Source organism: Coturnix japonica, chromosome 4, assembly GCF_054131305.1.
Source record: "Coturnix japonica strain WE chromosome 4, WE-NBRP24, whole genome shotgun sequence".
Classification (NCBI taxonomy): domain Eukaryota; kingdom Metazoa; phylum Chordata; class Aves; order Galliformes; family Phasianidae; genus Coturnix; species Coturnix japonica.
Window position 1 is genome coordinate 40,223,513 of NC_140666.1, and position 23,666 is coordinate 40,247,178.

Genomic DNA, 23,666 nt, shown 5'->3' on the forward strand with positions numbered 1-23,666 from the left:
ATGGACTCAGATTTAAAGATGTACCTAGATTGTTTTCCTGTTGACTTTTCCTATGAATAGTTAGTTGCCGTGACTGGGAAGAAACACAAAAACTGCTGATGCTCCCACTGTATATCCAGACAGAAAGTTTCTGCCATGCTTTTTTTGCAGTACAATGTTATTTGCTGTGCACAGATTTTTAGCTATTTTATAATTGTACAAAACCATGACACATTTTGACAGTGGCCTCTAGAGGTCCCTTCAACCTCAACTGTTACTCTGTAAACCTGAGGTTGCTACATTCTTTTATCACTTGTTTCTAAATGAAACAGCAATTGTTTTTTTTTTCAAATCTACCAATTGAATAAAGTCATAACGCCATAATAGAGAACAACTTAATTTTTTCAGTCTCCTCCTGGAAGAGGTATGCATATCACATACTTATTTTTTTCCCCGTAATCTGTGGAACAAGCTATAACGCAGTGTGGACAGGAGAGGTGAGCTTTGTTTTTAGGATGATATACACAAGCCTAGCAGTAGCTCAGCCTCAGGAAGCAATTTTTGTTAGCACTTTGAGATCTTGTTGCAACTGAAAACTGAAGGTTGAGAGAATGCTAAAGGTTGACTTAGGTCCTATAGAGTACATACACACAGAACATATGGATTTTTGGGATGATTTACAGATATAAAAGCTTTTCCTCATATTATTACCCTGAATATTTTATTTTTATATATACATATATAATATACACAATATATAATAGTGATTAGATCAAGCGTGTCTCACCTCACTTATTACATACTGCAAGCAAAGGGCATAGTTTTTATTTACGCTGGAAAAAAACAACAACTTGGTTTTATATAGCATGGACCTAGGTCAAAATGGAAGGGTTAGGTGAATGACTGTAATGAGGAATTTTGCAAACTTTCCATGTGATACCCCAGGACAGGATTATAATTATGTGGCAAAATGCTCAGCAAAAATTAGTCAAATTAAAGCATCTCCACAGAGTACTGAATATAGCAAAAAGGTGAATATTAGAAATTATGGAGTAAAAAAGATAAAGTAACTAGCTAGATGAATTTACAATACCCAGATGAACAGTATCTTGTTTGTTTGTTTTTGTTGATAAGCTGTGGTGCAAAGAGGCAGAGAGCTCATTTCATAGAGTAGACTGGAGCAGCTGTTTACATCAGTGATTGGTAGGTTTTCAAATACCAACTTGGGTAATTAAAATCTTTGCTTTCTCTACTTTCCTCACAAATTCATGTGGTAAGGATAAATTTGTTAATTTCTTACTGTCTTTTAAAATGCCAGCTGGACACTTGAGAGGATTATGGTTAAAAGGGGTAATCTTTTAGTGTATTGGTTTGATATTGTGAGGTTTGTATTGTTTTGGGAATCTTAAGAGATTCAGATTAATAAGTCCAAAATGTAGAAGTCATTTATTGGCTTTTTGGGTGGTAATATTGCCCACTGGCACATTTAAAAAAAAAAAAAAAAAGAAAAGAAAGCATATGAAGGACACGAGACTTAAGAGAAGTTTGAAATGAAGTACAAAAATAGTCTCCTTAAGTAGAGTGGAGCCCATCCCTATCATTGTTAAAGATGAGTCTGCATTCAAGCACATTCTCATTAAATTAATGAACGTTATGAACAGATAATAAAGGAATGCACTCCAGTAGATAAAAATTAAATGCTGTCACTATTCATGACATGACATTTGAGTTAATTATACTATCCCATAATGACTTCTGACTGTTAGCACAGAGGCTCGAGATAAAAGGGAGGGATCAGAGCAGCTTGCAAAAGCTGTACCAAAGCTTATCTCTGTCTCGGATGGGAGGATAATAAATTCCACAAGCGTAGATCACCAGATGACCTGGGTTTTTCTTCATCTGAAAATTAGGGGATTATACAATCCCTATGTAGAATTAATTATTAAACAAAATCAATTTTAGATTTTTATTCATTCATGAAATTTTATAAAGGCTGAGAGACTAGTGGTGGCATCTTTGTTACCTGCAGTTTTCTATTTTAACTCCTTTTGTAAACTGATGGATAGTGGGTGATCCTACTTTGTTGTGCTATGTTATGTCAGCAGACCTATTATGGTTTTGTAAGTTGGGTCATGTTGCTATTCCACATCAGAACATCATGTGGGATAATGGCAGTCAAGGAGACAAGTTTTTTCTTTTTTTTTTTTTTTTTTCTTTTCTGTGGACTGCCTTAAATGGGAATGAGGGGAGGGGGTGGCACCGGAGGGGAGGTCGGGAAGGGGACGGGGTTTTTGCCCGGTTCCCTGCGAGGACACAGCGTGGTCGGAACTTCCTTCCTCATACAGCCCACCGGTGAGATTTGGACTTGTTATTCTCGTTGAAAGTCTCTCGTTGTTGTTTAGTGTCATTGGGTTCATTAAACTGCCGTTCGTTCTCAGATCATTCCTTTTTTTTTTTTTTTTTTTTTTTTTTTTTTTCCTTCCCCTCCTAGACCCATTCACAATCTCCTTTCCCTTTCCCTCTCTCGGAGCACACGTGGCCGAGCCGCACCGCACCGCACCGTGCTGTTAGAGAGGGGAGGTACTTTGCTCCTTCTCTCCCTGGGTTTATTCCCGCTGTCATGCAGACCTTTTACAAGTAAATTAATGACATGATAGTCAAGTGATATCACGACTTCTGTTAATAATAATTTGCTTCATCCTTTTTTTTTTTTTTTCTTTCTTTTTTTTTTTTTTTCTTAAATCAGCATTTCAGGTTAAAGTGAAAGAGATGAATTTCAGTATATCACCCTCTGACAAACCTAACTTTTCGCAATTCTTTTTCTATAAACAAAAATTCTCATCTATATGAATGTTCTTATTTGCACATACTCAGTCATTGGTTGTAGTGAGAAGATACTGCTTTGTGCTTTTCTTTGTGCCTAACAAATAGCACCATGTTAATACATTGTCTGTTAGTTGCGTGCAACATAGAAGGACAGAAATTCTTTTGTTTTTGTATACTTTCTCTAGTTCAACGTATTTTGCATTAGTTCTCTTCATGTATTCCTATGTAGGAACCTGTAATATATATTCCTCTTAGATACTTGTGGGCAATATGGCAAGTTTTCTTTTGGTATTAGCATGTTTTGGGGGACGGACGTCTGTGATAATGAATGACCAAGTACTGAGTAACACTGGCTCCAAAATACAGAAAGTCATGTTTCACTACTAGTCATCTTGTGTGTCTACTGTGCAAGATGACATCATTTAACATCAGTAGTTAAATAGGCATAAATACTGAAGAACAGAAAATGCGTTAGACATAATTATGTGTACTCTACAAAAAAGATTGATTTTCTTCCTTATTCTAAAAGCCCATTGGTAGGATGTTTGTGCTTCTTGCTTAAAGGCTCAGAATTACTCTAAAAAACAAAAGTTCACGTTTCAGACCTTTATTTCAAATACTCAGTCCTTTCCTGTCCTATTACAGTCTACTCTCAAGCTGCCTTAAAGCACTAGGCATTGCTTCAGGGTGTGTGCTGGGCATGCAGTGTATCTTGACATGTGCTGATTTCATGCTGAATGTAACCTAAGTAAAACTCAGGGTGATGTGCCACGATTAGCTGTTCTGCATTGGCATCCAATCAAGGCAATATGGGTGAAATTTTTTCTTGAGTTTTAGTCCTTGTGTAAGTGAAGTGTGTGCAAATGATAAATTGTCTGCAGTCAGGAGGGAAAATGCACATGATTGTGAAGGTTGGATGATACGTCATCAGAAACAAGTTTTACATTGATAAATGTCACTGTTCAATATTCTCAGCTATCACAACCTTGTACAAATGTAGAGTAGGTTCTTCCTGGCTTTTAATCCTCGAGAATTCGTGACAGTCATCCTTGTTACAGTCTGTGCTGTTGGCTGTGTATATGCACGTGTAAACCCTACATAGTGGTGTATGTTATGCATATAAAATGCTGTGTGACTATCTGTTTAAAATATGAATCACCACCACAGCTCTTCTTGTTCACATTTGACATATAATAATACCATAAATGTATAATATAGGAAACTGATGTGGTTTGTTCACTAAAACAAGCACTTGCTTTCAACTTCTGCTTGGCCTTTTCAGTCAGATTTGCTTTTGAGTAGATTATAATCCTCCTTAATTTCTATTCTTATTTTCAGTCTGTGATGAAAATAATGAAGAGCATCCTATGCTAATTTTGAATTGGAAATACATGTCCTTTTAAGGACTCAGAGGAATCAAAGAGATATAGCAAACTGACATCATATTTCGTTCCAGGTGAAACTTGGTGAAATGAGAATAGATGTACCAGTCTATGGCAAATAGAAGTGCCACTTTATGAAATATAGAAACAGTAATGTTTTGTTCACAGATGACTGCAGCAACGTCTGAAAAATCATTTCTATTTTGGGCTATCACAGTATGACTTATTTACATATATACATATATTTATTTATCCTTTTTTTCTTTAAGCAATTAAAATACACCCTGAGATCACTCTTTAACACTGAGATCTTTATCTTTGCAGTTGGTCGAGAAGACTCATACCAGTCAATAGTCTCATGTGCTGCTGTAGTACTTACCCCAACAGTGGATACAAGGAAGAAAGAACAGATGCTAAAACCTGAAGCGTCTAAACAGTGAGTTATTCAAATAAATGGTCCTTTATGAATGCAGTGTGAACAACGGCTAGTTTCGTTCTTGTGGGTGTGTATACACCTCCTCTATTTCACCAGTGGTTACACTTTGGTGGTTCCATAACCAGAAATTGACCTGTGACTAGGCTGCTTCTTTTTTTTTTTTTTTTTTCTTTTTATCCAAGACTTTGGTAATGAAGTGTACAAAAAGAGTGTTCATTTATCCTCTGAAAAAATTTACTTTTTAATAGGCTTAGCAAAATGATTACCCTTGCTTAAATAATCCTCTCATTCATCTCAGTTCTTAGTTGCTTTTTGGAAAGATCTTAGTTCCTAAATGGTCATCTCATTTGAGATATTTTAGTATTTTTCAGGGTCTGTTTTTACTACTGCGTTATAAGTTATGATGAATCCTCGAAAATGTGGTAGTGGTCTTCCAAGGAAATTCTAAGAAACTGAGTATAATTTGATATCTTATGTTAGACAAGAATCATACCCAAAACATGTTAGATGGGATGGTTGTTCTTTAACAATTTTTGACATGGTCACATACCACATTCTTCTTTATAAAGCAGAGAGATTTGGCATGTTTTCAACCGGAAGGTTGTGGTCAACAGTTCTATGTCCAAGTGGCGACTGGTCATGAGTGATGTCTGTCCAGGGTCTGGTAGTCTTCACTTTCTTTTTCAATGACCTGGATAGTGGAATTGAGCAAGTTTGTGGGTGCCACCAAGCTGTGTCGCGTAGTTGATACAACTGAAGGAAGGGGCACCATCCAGAGGGACCTGGACAGGCTTGAGAAGTGGCCACGTGAGAACCTATTGAGGTTTAACAGGGCCAAGTGCAAGGTGTTGTGCTTCGTTCAGGGCAATCTCAGGTATTCATACAAGCTGGGGGAAGAACTCCCTTGAGAGCTACCCTGCAGAGAAGGTCCTGGAGATCCTGATGAATACAAAGCTGGACACTGGAAAAAACAAAACAAAACACACCATCAAAAATTCTGTGACTTAGATATTAGACATGAAACTTTTGGATCAGATTGAAACTGTTGCATCTGTTACTAGTTATACAGTGTCTTTAATGGGAGGTGTGAAGTCTCTTTTCCCAGTGTACCATTACCTGTCTTGGTGCTAGGTCTGTGTCTTTGTACAGGTCTGTGGACTAAATCAGTATCTTATTGTGGCCTTCCTTTCATCCTGGTGATAGAACCATTTCTTCCTAGACTACCTGTATTTAAAAAAATAACAGTGTACATTGTCACCTAAATGTGAAGTAATGTCTGAAATACCCTTAGCATCTATTTGATGGAATGTTTTTGTTATATGGCTTTCTGATTACTAAGGGATAGGGAAAGCAATAGGCTGCAGAATAACTATTCTGAAATACAGACTTCTGTGGTTAATGCAAACAATATAGTATACTTTTGCCTCATTTCCATTAAAAAGTAAGCCTCCACTGTTATTTTATTGACTTTTTTCCTCCACTATCACCAGTCTCAGCATTTCATAATCCCTTATGAATTCAAAGGAAAGTCCTATATGAGTTTAGTGAGTACTTGAGACTTTTATGTTATCACCTCCTTCTCCCCTTTGCCAAATGATATTAACAAAGTAGATTAATATATTTTATGTTTTTTACTTATTATTTCATTATTTACAACCTGACTGATGATAACCTTTAAGTTATTAGACTTTTATCATACACTCAGACATCTAAGAAACGTGCTGCGACCTCTGCTACAATTTGCACTTCTGAAAATATAACTTGAAGCACTGGAGTTCTTTCATTTAAAAAAAAAAAAAAGAAAAAGTTTTAATATATACATATACACATGAAATGGCAGAACAGTATTGCCATGTTTAAACCAACACCTCTTACAATTATATTAGAAATGAAACAGACATCTTTCTGGAAAAGTTTTACATGTTTTAATAGGAGTTAGTAAACTTTCTCTAAACATTCAGTGTAACTGTAGGACTGTAGGGTGAAGAAAGCTATAGCTTCAAGGAGATAACAAGTGCTGTGAAGCAGCAGTGTCCCATTTATTTCTGTCTTGTCACCTTATGCTTTTTACATGTAGATCCTTGTCCCCATATCTGCTTATAATTGAAGTAAGTCGGATTCCAGTTTCTGTGTTTAAATATCCAAATACTGACTGTTTCTCTCCACATGTAGACATCAGAAACCCTCGACACGCATTGAATTCTCTTAACAGTGCAGTGTCCCTGCACAGATCTGACCTGCACAGATGAATTGTAATTAGTTGTGTTTGCAATTACCTTACTGAAATGACCTAATAAACTTTATGCTTTCATTATTATGCTTACTTTTGCTTGTGTATCACAGTGGTTATGATTTGCATGTCCCAAAACTGAATATCACACAGGGTCAAGCAGTGGTCAGCTTCTCTAGGAATGAGCAAATGTTGCTGAGCTTTAGGGTCTTGGACACACTATGTCAAAATGCTTTTTGAAACTACATAAAGAAGCAATCTATAATCCAAGACACAAAAAGTAAAATCAATGAAAATCAGATAATAAACAGCTGCAAATAATTAAAAACAATCATACTGTGTAAACCTTAGTGGAACTGTATGCATGTCCCTCTCTACTCTGCTCTTGTAAAGCCCCATCTGGAGCACTGTGCCCAGGTATGTAGCCCCCAGTACAAGAAAGACAGAGAGCAGTTGGAGAGGGTCCAGAGGAGGGCCACGAATATGATCAGGGGGCTGGAGCAGCTCCCCTGTGAGGATAGGCTGAGAGAGCTGGGCTTGCTCAGCCTGGAGAAAAGGCTGTGGGGTAATCTAGCTGCAGTCTTTCGGTACCTGAAGGGAACCTATAAACATGAGGGAGTAAACTCTTTGAAAGGGTGGATAACAGCAGGACAAGGGCAAATTGTTTTAAGTTGAAGGAGGGAAGGTTTAGGTTGGATGTTATGGGGAAGTTCTTTACTATGATAGTGGTGAGTTGTGGGAACAGGCTGCCCAGAGAGGCTGTGGATGCCTCATCCCTGGAGGTGTACAAGGCCAGGTTGGATGGGGTCCTGGGCAACCTGGTCTTGCAAATGGGGAGGTTGGTGGCCCTGCCTGGCAGGGGAGTTGGACCAACCTGGGCCATTCTGTGATTTTGTGATTTTGAGATTATTTTAGCCGATGATATCAGGGACAGGTGTTGGTGGTATGGCAGTAGAGGTTGAACCTTCCTTCCAACGTGTTGTTGCTATGAAACAGATAGCAGCAGAGGGGGCAGTCTGACAAATGTCATCTGACTTGGGAGTGTGTATGGAGCAAAGGTGTGTCACTGAATTCCTCCATGCAGAAAACACTGCACCCAATTAACATTAATTCATATTTGGTGAATATTTGTGGAGCCCTAACAGTGGGTGTGAGCACAGCGAGGTGGGGGCTGGTGCATTTTAGCAGTAGACACTGCAGCAGTATGTCCCCTCCACTGATAGTGGAAATACTATTTCTTTCACTTGCAGGTTTTCTTTTCCTTTTCCTCTCCCTCCATCTTTTATGTGTATGGTATATAGATAAATTTCAGGGAAGAATTTTTTCCCCTTGACGTGACTGTTCTTTTTTCTGCCCCTTAGCATGACATGAAGAGTGATGCTCTAATGTCAGGTTGTTGTACCCCACTGCAAGGTTTGTATCTGGTTTGACAGTCTTTTCAAGCAGGCTTGTTTAGGTAATGTGTAAAATGAATGCTTTTTAGACTCGTTTAGACAATCCGATAAAAGATGATTGAACCATTTCAGTTTCCAAGACAATTGTGATGATCCACACTGAAAGTGTGCGTCATTCCTTGCGTAATAGTGATGGTATATGCATGCCTGTTGTTGTTCTGGAAATATATTGATTTGAAAGCTGTGGTTCCAACTCAGTTGAAAAGCAGTAAAAGACAAATCAGTTGAATTGCAGTATCCTTAGCATAGCATTTAAGCAATACATAAAAGGTAGAGTGGATACAATTTATATCAATTTCTTCAAAGCAAGTCCTTCAAAATTGGGTAAAGAGTTTGTACTGCAATATGCTTAAATTGTCAGTCGTCACATGTCAGCAAAATCACTTCCTGAACTGATAGGAATCAAATATATTTCTGTAAGGGCCAAATACTTTCCAAAAATTGCTTCTTGTATGTGGGTGCTGGAGATCCTTCTTGGGGAACCAGGTGGGCCTGTCTCCTGTGGGCTCAGGTCTGATGGGTGGGTTGTGCACATGACAATCTCTCCTTTGCTCTGTGTTCTCATTCATTCCTTTCATGAGCCACTTTCCTCTCTTCTTTGCTTTTTGTCACCATGCACAGCAGTGTGGTGGAGCTCAGCCATCTCTCCTCCCTGGCACTTGTGATCCTCATGGTACCCTGCAGCACCCTGTCCTTTGCTGTTGGTTGTGCAGCTTTTTCTCATTGTAGATGGAAATCTAAAAATACAAGAAACTTCAGTGCTGTTTCCTCCTTTTGTCCTCCTTAGTCTAAGTGCTGCCTGTCTCTTGCTCATGTGCCAGACCCTCTGTAGAGACTGGAAATCATAGTAGATGTGTCTGGGAAGGAACCTCCTGAAGTAAGGTAGAGTCTATGACTTTCCTGGGGGCCTTAGTGAACAGATGAGTTCTGTATGTTAATGTGCCTCTTAACTCAGAAGATTTATATATATCCCAGTTAAGAAATGGGGGATGAACTCCATTTTTTTCACAGTAATAGTTGTTGCTTTCCTTTGTTAAAGTTAGGCTTCGTGAAATACTAGTTTCCTTTTGAAAAAGGTAAATATTTCTTGGAATAGTATTTTCTGCTAGATTTTTGAACCTTTAGTTTTTATACTAGAAAGAAAAGCATATAATAAATATATAACTGAGTATTTTCACTATGGAACAAATTGATAATAAAAATGTAATCAATGTGATAGACAATAAATGAACTTTTTATTTAAGAGGCACCATTAAGCTGTTATATTTGATTAAGAATTCATTTTTTGATTATTCCAATTCCTCTTTTCTCTGCAGTAGAGCAGAGGGAAAAACAAACTATAGCTCATGGACACAACAGTTCCATAGATTCAATGTACATCAGTGTATATTATGTGCTTTTTGCACATAATAGGAAAGTGAGTTATTTCACTCTATTCATATACTCATTTCTAGAATGGAAAACATTTCAGAAAATAGGAAATACAGAATATTTAGTCTTCTTTTATTTTCTGCTATTCCATAAAGCAGCCACACGAATGTCTTCAGTAGGCTGCTCAGATTGGTAACCTCCATTTGCTTGCTTTAACAAACAAACAATAACACACCAAATTCTATTATTTCTATTGTTTTCTCAGTGTCCTGCCTCTGACAGTAGGAAAATGAATTTTGTACATTTGCAAAAATGCTGATGGTTGTACAAAGAAAATAAGATGGTGCAGCAAAGCAAATAAGGCAGAAATTATGTATCTGATTGTAGAGTGTTTTTATGTTTCTTGTCAGTCACAGTAACCAGCTATTCATAAGAAAGACTGGCAGAAAAGAAATCTAGATAATTGATTTACAACAAAACACATAAACCAGGACACAGTTATTGGAGATGCCCAAGGAGAGGGAATCTCTAAGGGTTGCCTGTACAAGTGCTCAGATGGTATATGACTGTGCTTCATAGTATTTCTTGAAGAGCTGAAGGTGTGGGACATTAATTAGGTTGCATAATTGAATCAAAGCATGAAGGGTCAAGAATGCTACAGTATTTCCCTGTTGGAATAATTGTTCTTGCTTCAAAATAAGGCTGTCATATTGTATCATTGTGTAGTTAATTAAAGAAAATTAAGGAAATGAAGATGTGTAAAGATAACTGCTGAAGGATGATTTGTCTGAGTTCAAAATATATCAAACTTTTGAAGACTAAATGGTTAGAATAGTTTATATTGGCAGAGGGTGCAACTGAAGTTGACTTAAGTAGTTAACCATGCAAACTGGGCATAATGCAATTATGGCCATGTGGAATACAACTTTCCCCTGCTTCATCAGCTAGAAATGGACAACATAATTGCATCAATGTCTTTAATTTCTTAGTGATACCTGAAGTCAATGCAATGAAGACTTGCTCCGTAAACTGCAGTTAAATTTAGAAAATGACTCTGGTTTAGCTTCAAGCAACAGTAAAAGATGGTTCTGTTCAATCCACATCCCTAAAATTATATGCATTTCTAATTCTGTAATGTTACTCTTTTTCTAACCATGTCGCTAGTAAGAATGTCTTTCAGAGTAGGATCATCCATCTGTGCCTCAAACCTAAATTAATATTTTTACTCATTTTTACTCAATTTAAATCAAAGTCAGTGCATTCTCATGCATTGTTTTCTTCATTTTCTGTGAATCATCATTTTCTCTACTGAACATTTCTGCCATATTTTTAGTCATGTGATTTTCTCATACTGTGACTCCAGAAACGTACCAAAATAAAAAACATCAAAATCAGTAATTCTGAAGCATTTAATTAGATATCTGAATTGAAACAATGCCAACTGTCACCCCAGATACATAGATAAAGGCAAGTGCTCAATGTACATTTGGTTCAGAAAAGGAAAATGTGTTGTACCATAATGCTTACAATATTCCGCTATATTTAAATTGATGAAAATTATGAGTCAGACTGAATTGACTCAAACACAGCAACCAACACCTGGTCTCTTTGGAGGAGAGATGTACAGACTTAAATTGGAAAACAGTGGTGGTGTGCTGTACCAAATATCATTAACTCACAGAAAGGATGCTTTTTAGTAAATTATCCTTTAATGTGCGAAATAAAAAATATGTACAACTGGCTTGGGCTTCGTTGTGTTGAAACATGCAGTGGGAATATGAATGACTTGTCTAAGTGAATGTTCTTGAGTATTCATTGCAAAATATTGTCAGTATATATGTTTTAACACATAGTTATGACTAGACATGAAATTTGTTTGAATTTGAATTTTGAGCTTTTTATTGTGTGATGATATTTGAATGGTTGTGTGTGTGTATTAGGAGTCCTTAATCCTACCTGACTCCTTGAAAAAGATATTGCTGTAGGCACTGCAATCGGAAATGGTTGAGAGGCTCTAGGAGGCTGAGCTGCTCGAACAGGACCAGGTGAGTGGGTGCCTGCTATCTTATCTGGAGATCCACATATAAAGCATTGCTTTTCTAAATTGTAGCACATGTTGCTTAAAAAACATTGTTTCTATAAATTGTGGTGCTCTCCATTATCTTATGTGGCAACTACTGAAATCCTGGAAAGGACATGTGTTTCAGTAATCAATTCATGTGCCATTCTACAGCAATTGTGAAGGCAGCTCAACCCACACATGGTTAAACTTGATGCCCAGTTTTGCCTAATGAGAATTTACAATCATTGTGAGATTTCACCAGAGGAATATGTTTTTAAAATACAGAACTGAGTAATCCAGACAAATGCCTATTTAACTCCGGTGGGAGAATGAGTGAAGTGCCAGCTGTGACTATTCACATAGTCACATGCATGCCGAAACTTTAAGAGCCGAAACTTAAAGAGCCTACAGAATTTATGTCTGTAAAAATGGGGCAGAAATATTGCTTGATTCAAGCTTGCACAAAATCAATTGTTATTGATAAAATCAATTGATATTTGATAAATTTTCCAGAAACAGAATTTTACTTTCTGGCATGTAAAGGCATCTGCTGTTGTTAAGCTGTAATTAAAGTTGTGTTTGAGCCACAAGCAGTGATTGTGTGAGTTTTATCATCTTGCTGGGAGTTTAAGGCAGGCTTGGGCCTATGCTTTACTGCAGCAGAAATATCAGTTTGAGGTGTTCTGAGGGAGTAATGGGGGGGAGAAGGGACCAAGAGGATAATTTGCTTTGTAATTTAGAAGTCTGTGGTGTTTGTATTAAAGTTAATCCCTAGTTCTTACAAATTAGATTTCAAAGCATAATTGCAGCTCAAATAGAAAAATTAATCAGCTATGTTATTACTTGTGAACAATTAAAGCATCATAAAATGGGAAACAAATATGACGGAAATATGTTTGTACATGCAGTGCTAAGACTGAAGTACTTAATTTGGCTAGACAAATGTGCTGTAGATTAAAACCAGGGGAAAAAAATAAATAGATTACTGATCGGGAATGTATTTGTTTCACTTTCACTGTAATTTGATAATGTCTCTGAAGCATAGCAAAGAACAGAATATCTTGGTAATTTCTTATTCACACTGCAAGATAGGGGGAAAGAGGAGGGATGTCCGAGACATCTAGGTAGATTTGCAGTGGTAATGTAGAAGGAATTAATTACATGTGAATTGCATGGAAAGTGTGCATAACTGCTGTTGGATCATGCCTGTATAGGGAGGGAAGATGTGACCATGCTATCTTTAGCATAGCATACCATCAGTGGGATTTCACATTTGAATTTGCAAAACTAGATGAGGAGAGATGCAACTGAAGTGTGTATAACCTAAAGAGCAAGATTTCTTCTTGCAGTGAAAAGAGGTATTAGAGAAAGCGTAGAAACAATTTTAAGAAAACTTTCTTACTGTTGCCTCCAGCTCCTTTGTTTAATTGTTTCTATCATTCTTTTTTCTTTCCTGGGGATAATGAAGCTATGGAGACAATATCACCCTTGTTTCTGTAGTTACATTTTCAATGTACTTCTGAGTAGCTCTGGGAGGATGGATTTTAGTAACTCTATATATGTTCACATTGAGAATCAAGTACATTGTGATTTACTTGCACGGATTTACTGACTTGCGGAGGTGGATGGCTGTAAGTAGAAAGGTGAAGTGATAATGTTGCTGCTTTTTTTCCTCCAGCAATTTTTTCTACCAGCATTTGTGAGATAAGGCACCTATAGCATAAAGAAGGAAAGCTAGGACATGGCAGGAAGGAGGCAGAAGGGGTAAAATTGAAGGAATACTGCATTAACACATTAGGATACAGCAGTGTTGGTGCACTTTGTTCTTTTGAGAGAGAAATTTGCAACTTTATTGAAATAATGTTATAAAACTAAATTATTGTACTCAGCAACATTTAATGTAAGATAGAAGAATGCTGCAAAATTTATATGTATATGAAAGAGATGCAAGCTCTTCCTTGTGTGGTCTAGGATCAGGATGCTGCTGGGTTGCGCTAGGAACTTCTCTGGCCAGGCTTCTTTTTTAGCAGCAGTAGCTACAGTAGCTACTGTAGAACGTTTCACTGAAATTTGTGAGGGAAGTTTTTTTTTTTTTTCTTCTCTCTCTTTTTTTTTTTTTCTTTCCCATACCATACCTGTAAGAGTATTTCATGTGTTACCCACACCAGGTTCATTTTTCTTTTGGCTCAAAGAAAGATTGTAACTTTGCAATGGAGTAGTACATAGCTTTTGTTGCAAATCAAAACTATTTGCTGCTGCTAAAATATTGATTAAATACTTAGCACAATGTTTTACAAATATTTCCACCTATTTATAATCCTGATTTAGAGCTTCCACCACAGCAATGTACAACATGAACTTGTGTACAGCTTTGTTAAATGACCCCAAAACAGAGAACTGGGAGAGAGAGCTATGCTTGTATCATAACTACTTCCTTCTGTGCTGAACTGCTTAGTTAAGTATATCTAGAAGTATTAGCAAGATGTAAATATTTATCTGCATTTGTTCTAGCTGTCATGTTGGGCACTGCAGTAGTGCAGCGGGGTTAAATCATTTACAGACTTGTGTAATTCTCACAGAGCTCCATGTTATGACCTGTGCAAATTAAGCTATCTGACTAAAAAGAAGCATGAATATATTAGACAGAAGAGATTGTTTTTCAAAGTATGACATGGGTTGCAAGTTAAACTTCAGTTCTCTCTGTTGCTTTTTTTTTTTGTTCGTTTGTTTGTTTGCTTTGTTCCAATATCAGATGTTTCTTCTGTTCAGTAAATCCCCCAGATCCCAGGAGGATTCCTGGCATTAGCAAGATGAGAAGAAATGCAGTTAAAAAAATAAAATTAATTTGGGAAATAAGGTAAAAACAGAGGGAAGCACAGGCAGGGGAAAAAGAAGAGATGTAGCTTTGAAGTAAACTTTCCTGTGTGTTAATCATTCATGCTTATTACCTGCAGTCTTGGCAAAACTACCTATCTGTGTACCTATCTATTTGTTTGTACAGCAAGCTTATAGAGTGTGTTTACCTGAAAATATGGCAATGTTCATTTAACTCTGTCATACCACACACTTTTTTACCGGATGTACAAATTGTACAATGTCTTAATAGATTATATTTGAAAAAGCAACAATTAAATACATGTAATAGAGTGATTTCAGTCACTGTGTGGACAGTTAAAGGTCTTTCAGCAATGCAAACCACTATGTGTATACAAGAGAAATTGGGTTCATATTTAAATAAGCTATGAAAGGATTCCAAGAAAAAGATTAAATAACATGAAATGTTTCAACCAAAAGCTTTTAAATGTCTCTTTTCAATATGATAGCTTTTTTTTTTAATTTTATTTTTTGTTCTGTCTTCCTGCTTCCCTCACTCTATTGCTACTCATTACTGACATTAGGGATTTTGAGTTGTGTAGCACAAAGCACTTTGCAAAGAGGATTAAAGAATGAAAAAGCAATATGGATGAATTATTTTATTTCTGGGGACATTTCCAAAACATCTAATCCAATATTGTAAATCTTAGATCAGGGCATCTGTACTGTAGTTCCACACTTTCTTTGGCATACTTTTCAATTTACATTATGGAAATAATGTATGTACAAGCTGGGGGAAGAAGAAATATGGAAAAACTATCGATTTTGTGTTTTGGTGAAGCTTGAGTGTTTTCAAGATAGGATTGTGCAGTCATGTTATGAATATCATGCTTACTGTTTGTAAATCATAGAATCACAAAGATTGGAAAATACTTCCACAATCATCCAGTCCAACTGTCTACCTATCACCAATATTTTCCACCAAACCATATCCCTCAGTACAACATACAAATGTTTCTTGAACACAGATCTGGTGCTTGTGTTTACCTTGTTATTTTTATTATCTTTCTCGTCCTTCGCATTGTTGTTATACCTTAATTCTGGCATTTGTTTAAAGAAAGAGTATCAGAGTGAATAGTTACAGCATCAAGCTTGCAGTGCTGCAGATATTAAAGTATTTAAGAGTGTTTCTTATCATAAATCTAAAAAGGAGGTGGTTTTTTTTTTTTTTGTGTGTGTGTTTTTTGTTTTTCTGTTGAATGGAAAAAGATTATAGAAAAGCTTGGTAATCAGTAACGTTGAGCCCTATACTGATACAAGTACAGTCTGCAAGAGTTAGGAACTGAAATTTAATCACTAGGAATTAGAGAAATTAGCTGGAGCTAATTAGCACATTTACATTCATGATAGAACTTTAAATTTTAAGAGGAGAATGTTCTTTCATGTCTTCTCAAAGCAACTGTCTGGATGATGTATTATCCACTATTATTTTAACTATATGTTGAACAATTGTGTGTTGTTTCTGTATGCCTCTTTCAAGCTAGAGTTAACCAGCAGTTAAATTAGCTTTTTTAACAATGTCATCTAATATTCTTTATGTTCTTTTGGAATGGAAGTACATACCTGTCAATGTGAAATACCATACAGTGTGTTTATTTTTAATGCTGAAAGAAGTTAAGAAATGTATGTTCAGGAGTGTTAAAGATCTATGTAAAATATTAACTCTTTCATGTTAGATGCTATATTTTGGTATGTCAATCTTATGAGATTGACATGCAGCATTTTTCACACTTGTATATGAGAAGAAGGGAGGATTCCTTGTTGTGAAAAGTGCTCTTTTATTATTATTTTAATTAATTCCCACTCTCTCTGTATGTGTTCAGTCATGAGTAAAGTCTTGAGTTCCAAATCCATTTCTACTTGCTTAGGATCTTTCCTGTGCTTGTGTGTATTACATGCTGTCATAAAAAGCAAGGAAGTGTTTTGTATCTTTCAGGCACAGTGTTGTGAGCTGAAACCTTCTGGGTTTTGCATTTTGGAGAAAGAAAATGTTTTTCTTTAGTGTAAACTTATATTTCTCAGACAAACTAGAAACTCCTGTCAAGAGTGGACAAATAGGGAACTACTAGGGAGTTGAATTAGCTCAGTGACTGACCAGTTCACAGCTTTCCAAATATTCTCTGACCTTGACACCCTTCTCTGAAGATTTGAGGTCTCTGAAGGTGGTCAGTTTTATTATTGGTTTTGTATTGTTCTCCTTAGAAGTCCTTTGTGAACCTTTCTCAAATTTCCACCAATTGCCAGCATTATCTGTTTTAAATATTTCCTTACTTGAACCTTCTTTCCTTTCATCTAGGGTGGCAGTATAGCTGGTAGCAAGAAAGCAAAGCAAATGCAGGCATTGCTCAGTCTGTCTGTGCAGATCTAGGAGGAATAGACAGCTTTTCCTGGTGTATGTCCTTTTCTAGCTTTGACAGAAAACAAACATTTTTCTTCACTTACTGTCAGCTGCTTCAAAGATGACCTCAGTACATTGCTAATAACTAAAAGACAAGAAGTCCAACATTCAGCATGATAACATAATGAGTACATTTATATAGTTCACTTTTCTTGTCTGAACTGGAGCAAGTAATTTGAACTTAGCCATTGTGAAGGATTCATACATGGGGTTATGGGTACTCCAGTGATTTGGACAGTCAGTATATCATAAAATGACTTAATTCTTTTAGATTAAATAAGAGAAGCTTGCATCTATTAGTCTTGTAGATGCCATTGTCCTGATTTGTCACCTTCACCTGTTTTCTTAAGTGATTTTTGCAGAGTAAGCACAGGACAAAACAGGTTTTTCAGACAGTTTATTTTTGTGCATTGTTTTCACTAGCACTGGCTATGCTTGGAGCTTCTGTGGAAGGTCTGGAAGAGTTGTTCTTCAAGGACCAGCAACATAGAATATTTATTTTATCTTAAAAATATAGATCTATGATTTTTGCACAAGTACTTGTGTGGTGGTCAGATTTAACTTCCTATGCTCCAGTTTGCATAAAGTTAGCCTAATTTGGGTGAAGGAACTAATTTTCCAGAGAGATCAAACACTTTCTAAATCTCTTTTCAAAATATATCTTCCTTATTACTTATAACGATTAAGTTATTAGTAAATAAGCAAAGCAATCAGCAGTGTCTACAAGTTAGTATATTACTGTAATGCATCACATTTCTCTTTTATCCTGTGCAAATTATTAAACTCTTATTAGCTCTTCCTCCAAATGATTTACAGGCAGGATTTCCAATATATTGGGAAATACATATAGGCAACGTATCTCCAGAGGTTTTTAACTGACACTCAGTGAGGTTCATAAGAATCAGTAGTGTTGCCTACATTTTCCTTGCACCAGAATAAAAACAGACTAATGACATAGGCTTAAAGAGCTCTTTGTAATGCAGAAAAAATTAAATACCCTAGAGTGTATCAGATGAAATCGGATACTTGTGCAATACACACTGGATTCTTATGCACTTTGCAAACAAATCAGCTTGTCCAAGGCAATCCCATGGCTTATCCTTGGGGATGTCCTGCTTCATAACAGTGAACCACAGAGATATTTCTCAAAGAATTAATATATGCAGCTATGCCTGTAGGTGTCAGTGGTTCAATACAGTGCCATGACAAGAAACCTAAAATAGCTACTAGGCAGCCTTCACTGGAGCCTAGAGACAACAGAAAACTTAGCATTTTTATGTTTACTCATTAGTGTTACCAAAAAACATTTCATCTTGAATGAAATGCTGCCTGACTTGATGGGAGTTATGTTTGCATAGTACTGTTGGCATGAGTGAATATTTACTACTAAGAAGTTACCTGTGAAAGATAGTAGATGAACTATTTTAAACATTTTTTTAAAAAAATTGAAATATTTCATTATTTCCGAGGGTTTTTTTTTGTTTTTGTTTTTTTTTTGTTTTTTCTTTTAAAATCTATATCTTTTTTCTTTGACTTCATAACCCTCCTTCTTAAGATTTTAGTGTTTTTTTTTTTTTTTTTTTTTTTTTTAGTGACATTGGAGGGATAAAGCTTCAGTGTAAGAATGCATGCTTATCTCTGTTCAATCATGTTTTTGTTACAAGAAGGGTTATCTACAGACTAATACAGCTGCTACATTTGGTGAGACATCTAATCTTGAATCTGTATTTGCTTACATTAGGACAGTTCTTTCTAGCAGGCATAAGTGTTTTGTGATCAGGACCACTGCTGGAAAATATGCACTTCAGCCTTGTCTATTCTGTGAATGCTGATGAGCAGAAAGCAAGTTTGCTGTCTTGCTGTCTACTCCTCAGGTTTCTTGGGGTTATGAATCCCATTGTATATTGATGACACAGGGATAAACTTGTTCATTCAAGCACACCTATGAAAAATTCATGTTTGTTCTAAAGATCTGTCACCTTGGATGCATACTGGTGCCTTTATGAGCACATCACGTATTGGTTGAAGTCTGTATTTTTTAAAATGTAGATCATAAAGGATTCATTCATCTGCCAAAATAAAAGTAAAAGAAAACCCTGAAGCAGTCAAGATGTTTAGGAAAAATTTGACTGAAAATGATGTATATCCTAAGGTTTCTGATTTTTCAAGATAGTGATGAACTAAGCTAGCTAAGAACAGTAACTTAGGACCAAAAGTTATACAGTTCAATAAATAGAAAATGTGGCAACTGTAATTTTGTCTTTAAAAGACTTATCTTCCCCCCCGCCCCCCTTTCTTATATTAATGAAAGTACAGTGGAGTTAACTAAAGCAGTTTTAACAGTTGAGATTTGCTTTGTGGACTTTAATTTCCCAACACTCAAAAGTCTGCTTATTTAAAGATAAAACATCGAATCTTGTATTATGCCAAGTTCTTTTGCCCAGTAATTTGTACTGCCCGAGGCCACTTATCTGACTACCAACATCTACTAGAAAGTGTCTGTTCTTACATGCACGTGGTCTTGTAAAATTGAGGTATTTGTGGTGTTTTTCAATGCTTCAAATGCATACATTTTCATGCTTTGACTTTAACAGAAAATGAGTTAACATAAATGTACTTTTATCTGAAGTTAGCAAGTGTCATAGCGAAGTTAATATGTTTATAAAATTCAAATACTATGCTATGAAGATCTGCATGCTTGTTCAAATTTAAGCAAATTACTGGTCCATTGAAATTTAAGCCTGTGCATAAGCCTTTGTGGCTGTTTTATCCAGTGTACTTTCATTCAGAAAAGCAAACTGAGATGATAAAGGTCTGTGAAATGTAAATATTTTTGTATAGCAATATTTAACATACTGACAACAAAAAGTGAAATAGAAATTAAAGATAAAAGAATTCTCATTTCAACAGAACTAGTCAGAATTTTCAACTTTCCAATGGAAGGAGACAACAGGCAAAACTGTAATTATGAGGTGAAGGTTGTGTCCTTGCAAAGAACAGACGTGATTTTCATTCTGAATAATTTAAGCAATTTCTTTCTTCTGAGGCAAAGATTGTAGAGCAGAAGAATCTCTTGTGCGATTTCAGTCATTAAAAGGAGATTTGGTGATATCTTACCTTTTCTGTCCCTCATTACATGTACATTTAATATTCACTTTAGATATTAATGATGCTTATAAATCCATTTGCTATCCATAGTGATTTCGGTAGGGGAGACTGAAGTCTTTCATTGTAATGGAGCTGCAACTAAGTATTAGTTATCGGATACTTAAGATCTGACTTCTTCCAAATGGGAGTGCTTTATCTGGATCCTAGCTGCTTGTGATAAAGATCTTGAATTGCCTTCTGAAAAACAAGGGAATTACTCCTGGCTTTCTAGTTGAAGGAAATGGTTGCTTTGCATCTGTAGAATTTTGCCAGGCAAGTGTGACCTTATGTCCAATCCAAACCTTGATCATTGCACTTTAGCATGCCACAGAAATCTTCGAGCAGTGAGGGAAGTTTTACTTTGAGGTGAAATATACCAGAGCATTTTTGAGATGCAGAAAAGGGATGTAGAGGATTTAGCTTGCTACAGTGAATGTTTAGAAAGAAGTGGGATTTTGTAAGAGTGCATCCCTGTCAGAGTTGGAACTGATAAAATACAAGGTGAAATGACTAATGGACTTTGCTCTTCCCTTCTTATCATTATATTTCAAAAAAACCTCTTTCTTCAATTGCAGTTATTAAAACAAATCCAAATCACAACTAATTGGGCAAAAGTAATTAAAACAAAACACAATAGAAATTTTAATATATATGCTGATAACAGGCAGGTGGAAATATTTAAAAAAGAAAAAAATAAACTAGACCTCTTACCTATATGCCAAATCTCTTTATTTATCCTTATCTCTATCTGTTATGTCCTGAATTCTGGATAAAATGTATTTTTGGTTCTGCATGAACTGATGAATTGCAGCCACTCAAGTATGATGTTCCCATAGCTGACTTTTTGTGCCAGTGTTGGGAAGAGAGCTACAGAAGTGTTAAGTCAAGTCAGGCCAAAATCTTTGTATGTTGATATGATGCCAGAAGTAGAAACTTAAAAGCTGTAAATGTGTTAGCTATCATAGACGAAGCCTTTACCTTCTCAGAAAAAGATACTTATAAATCCTGTGGTGTTTGCAATGATTGGTTTTTAAAGTAAACTGATAATTTAGGGATTCCTTAAGGTAAATCTTATTTGAAATCAAATGATTTCTTATTATTTTTATTAAATCAGAATCCTCAATTGTCTTTTAGACACCATAGGTTAAAATCTCTGAAATACAATGTCTGTATTCATTGCACATTAAATTCACCTCCACCTTTTATTATCTTGAACTGCTGGCCATGGCTTTGTTCTTTGGGTAAAAGGAACTTTGTTAATGGGAGATTGTAGCTCTGCTGAATGGGAATTACCAGTGCAGAGCTACAGATGGAGCACAAACCTTTTTTTACACTTAATTAAATGTAGTGGTCTTAATGCAAAACAGATATGATCTCTATTTTGTACAGTGTAAGAATGAGAAACCTTAGCAGCAGAAAAACAGTATTGTGAGGGAGATCTAAGTAGCCAAGAGGTATTGTTAGATATTTAATGCTAGAGCTTCATCTACACTGAGAATGAATTGTATAGATGACTTCAATTAATGTTGAGTTGTAGATTCTGGGACCGATGGACTTCTAAAATTAATAAAACAATGTACTGAAAAAGAATGGCTCAGTAAAGAAAATCAGTCAAAGAAGCAATGCTTTTGTATTAACTCATCTTGAGATAAGCATTTAAAACTCTACTGGATATTGCTAATGTTTAAAAAACTTAATATCTTTCTGTAATATCTATTTTATTTTGTGAGAAGACATTATTGGAAACTTGCTGATTGCATATCTTATTTATATGAGCATGTTTTATGCTCAGCTTTTCTTTTAACAGGATATACAGTGTCATCTTTTAATTTGATGCAATGGCACTTTTAACCCAAATATTGCAGTTTTTTGTTTTTTCTTTTTCAGTTGGTTCTAGGTAGATTTCTCAGAACAAACCACAGATTTTATACTGAAATTTCATAATCTGTAATCCACATATAGAAAGAATGTGGGGATAGATTTGCTCATGCTGAGCTCAAAATGTATGAAAACTAATCTGCACCCTTAGTGTTATGGATAATTCTTCTGCAGTCCCTCTAAGAAAACTTCTCTTACATTCTGTTAGATAATGGAAGTAAAAAAGTATTTTAGTAGTATTAAATAGTATCAAAAAGTTAATGTTGTTCATGGTGGTGCGTTTAAGAGTGATGAAAACCCCACATTCTGCAGTTTAACGCTTCCTTTTCTTCATCTGTATGTAGTATTTTTGACAGTTTACAGACAAATCCAATCCCAACCCTTTAGTTGACAGATATGCTATCAATCATTTGATTTACTAGACTTCATACTGCATTTCAGTTTCAGGTAATGTATCCTGTTTATTTGTATGGGAACTATAACCCACTCAGAACACACAATGATACTGTTGGTAGACTAAATTCTCAGTTATAAAACATTACTTTACAATGTAGTTACCACCATTAGCCATGCGTTTTTGCCAGCAATTAAGAAGAGCCTGCATGCTGTGCTTGGGAAAATCTGCACTGGTTACCTACAGATGCTTCCTCACTGTGCTCAACATTGAGCAAGCATCGATGGATGGCAGTGTGTGCATTTTTTTTCCACATGGAGGAATTCAGTGAGACATGATTGCTTTATCTGCACTTTCATGTTAGATGCTGTTTGTCAGATTGTACCTCTACTACTACCTGTTGCATGGCAACAAAATGTAATGGAATATTGGTGGAAAAGTTTCTCATCTACTGCTGTACAACCACCATCTACTGCTAATGTCACGGGCCAATATAATAAAATAGGAGGCATTTATTTAGGTACCAAATCATTTGGTACAGGAGCTGAAGATGTAGAATTGTCTTTTCCGTGTTTACTGAAGGGTTGACCTACCAGTTTTACTAATTGTTGTTTTGGGTAGGTTCACTGACAACAATCTAATCAAATGTCCAGTTTTTTTGTCCAACATGCTTGGAAGTAAACTGCAGAAGTAGAACTGAAGTGATGCTTCAATGATGTATAGTTGAAAATGAATGTATAATTTCATTTATAGTATTGAAATGTATTTGGAGAAAAAAAAAGTATACTAGAATATTAATTATGTGGATTATTGGTATTATAGAATTTTGGTCTTATTTCTACTTTACTGACTTAAACTTGTGTTTTTGTTTTTATAACCTGTTGTCATTCTCACTCTCTACACAAATATATTTTACTTTAAACTGGAGCTGAAGCCATGTAATTGTATTATGGCATTTTTTTGAACCTAATCCAGTGAATTTGTACTGTTTGAAGCCTAGCGATATTAGTTGTAATCTCAATTTTCACAGTATTGTAGTCCTTTTATTTTAAAAGTGTTAAAGAAGAGAGACTTGTATGGATTATATCACAAAACAAGAATAAGGGTTGTGTTAAGATGCTCTTTTTGGAAGGTATTAGTGTTTTTAGTATGTACTAGTGTGACAGACCTGAGGAACAGAAATCACAATTGCAAGCATAGCAAAATATAAAACCTTCATTAGTTTTGCATAGGAT

The 23,666-nt window shown here is 35.8% G+C and overlaps 1 protein-coding gene across 8 annotated transcripts in view; it reads left to right on the forward strand.

The window, feature by feature from the left end:
- The window catches only part of CCSER1 (coiled-coil serine rich protein 1), a 562,640-nt gene that overhangs the window by 149,212 nt on the left and 389,762 nt on the right, over window positions 1-23,666 (forward strand). For all 8 annotated transcript variants that reach the window (XM_085545025.1, XM_015861337.3, XM_085545028.1 and 5 more), the window contains one exon: window positions 4,512-4,623. In XM_085545025.1, coding sequence (XP_085401151.1) covers window positions 4,512-4,623 — 112 coding nt within the window. The remainder of the gene's footprint in view (window positions 1-4,511; window positions 4,624-23,666) is intronic.